This window comes from Nannochloropsis gaditana, assembly GCF_000240725.1.
Source record: "Nannochloropsis gaditana CCMP526 unplaced genomic scaffold scaffold1473, whole genome shotgun sequence".
In the NCBI taxonomy this organism is placed as follows: Eukaryota; class Eustigmatophyceae; order Eustigmatales; family Monodopsidaceae; genus Microchloropsis; species Microchloropsis gaditana.
In genome coordinates this window covers 1-1,739 of record NW_005802480.1, presented here as the reverse complement: position 1 = coordinate 1,739, position 1,739 = coordinate 1, and the positions used below count along the sequence as shown (strand labels likewise).

The 1,739-nt window shown below is 48.2% G+C and overlaps 1 protein-coding gene across 1 annotated transcript; it reads right to left on the bottom strand.

Annotated features, from left to right (window-relative positions):
- Positions 1-51: 51 nt before the first annotated feature.
- On the bottom strand, positions 52-1,456 carry NGA_0719100 (lipase family protein; the record flags this gene model as incomplete). The annotated part of the gene is made up of 5 exons (XM_005852306.1): positions 52-193; positions 561-631; positions 851-965; positions 1,204-1,292; positions 1,393-1,456. The coding sequence occupies 5 exons, from the start codon at positions 1,454-1,456 to the stop codon at positions 143-145; spliced, it is 390 nt and encodes a 129-aa protein (XP_005852368.1). The 3' UTR covers positions 52-142.
- Between the last annotated feature and the right edge of the window lie 283 nt (positions 1,457-1,739).

The window sequence follows — 1,739 nt, the reverse complement described above, 5'->3', positions numbered from 1 at the left end:
AAGGGAAACATTGCTCTCCTGCGATGACTACCGAGTTACCACGTACCAAGGTAGGTTCCATGATCCACAACCTCAGTTGATAGCGGAAATTGATTTGAGCAAGAAGCATCCTCACCAGAGGCATCACAAATGACATATGATGTCATTGCTTCTGTGTAAAATACTTCGAAGGGACTGTGCTCGAAGCCCATGACTGGAAATCATAGGGAAGGAGAAAGGCAGAAATGAACGAGCACGATCGGATGAAGTTATTGAAGGAAATCAAACATCTTCAACCCTCACGGCTATGCTCGTGTCGATTCTATCTGGCCTAGTTCTGTTTTCCCTTGAACTCCTTGTACCTGACACTTACTCATGAGGGGCAAGTGAGGGACGGGATCCCTATTGTGGACAAGCCGGAAAAGGGGAAACTCAAGAGACTCTGCTAGCGTGGTGACAAAGGATGCAAACTTGGGGAATGGGAAGAGTGACGTGGGGATTTGAGTTGTGTTTCCAACTGCTTTGAAACGAACAACGTCTATGTGGTGGTCAGGGTGCCTCACGTCGTATCTATGTCTTACCTGGTCATTGCCCACGCGAGGCTGGCCAAATGTCATTACTCGCTGTACATTATGCCCAAGACTCATCAAGTCTGCCATACAAAGGACTGAGATTGCTCCCCCAAGAGAGTGGCCTGTGTAATGAGCCATGACAAGAGAGGAACAAGGTGACATAACATGGAGGCCTGGAAGAACTCATCGAATGAAGTGTTTCGGGTGGCCTCTTGGAGTCCCTTGGTCTCTTGTCCCTCTGTTGTCCTGGCTGGCTCTATCGACTGCCTATCTTCTATGAACTACCCATCCTCGCGTACCAGCTATCCAAATGGGTGCATCGACGTGCGTCGCCAGCAGCTCGCCAACGAAAAGTCTTACATCAGCAGAGATTCCTGCGTAACTGCTCATGAATCCGTCGTGGACCTCACAATCCTATGAATCGAAATGGGGTATGATAAGTTTAATATGCGAATTTCATTTCTTGTTTTTCTCTCCGTGGTACCGTCCATGATATTAGGCGGTTTCAAATAACGTTTCTCCACGACTGTCTGTTAGTCTATGTGTTGCTTTTCTCCTCTCCGCGGGTTCCGATCACCATCTCTTACTAAAGAAGGAAATGCCTATCTCATTTCATTTCTTAGAAGATAACCTTTACCTCGCAAGAGCCTACAGTGTAGTCTGTCTTGAAAGCATCCAAATTAGATATCCAGTTTTCGATGCTGCTCGAATCCGTACCGGCAAACGCCACAACGATCGCGCCTGGATCCCGCCAGCCGCAGGAAGAGAAGAGTAATTTTTCGGGTAATAAGTGCGTCAAAAATGCCAGGTCGGGCTTTCGCAAGTTACACATGGATATTACCTTCCTTTGCATCATAACCCACATAACCATTGCCGAATCCCGCAGAGACACGACGCACTGTCATGTTTGGGAACCGCGCACAGGATCTGAGTGGGAAGGAAAGCCCGGGAGCACGGTGTTTAGATAAGATAGTAGACGTGACAAGTAGGACAATGTGTCCTTCTCGACAATGGAGCCCTTTGATAACCGAGACCTGACAAGTCGATAATTACCCGCATGCCCATGTCTCGCAGGCGGATGTTCTACAATAGTAGGCGGCTGCAGCATAGTAGACCATGTTCGTGGCCATCGTCTCGTTATAATGGAGGCTAGGATCCTGCCATGTAGAATTCGAGCCCTGAGAGGGA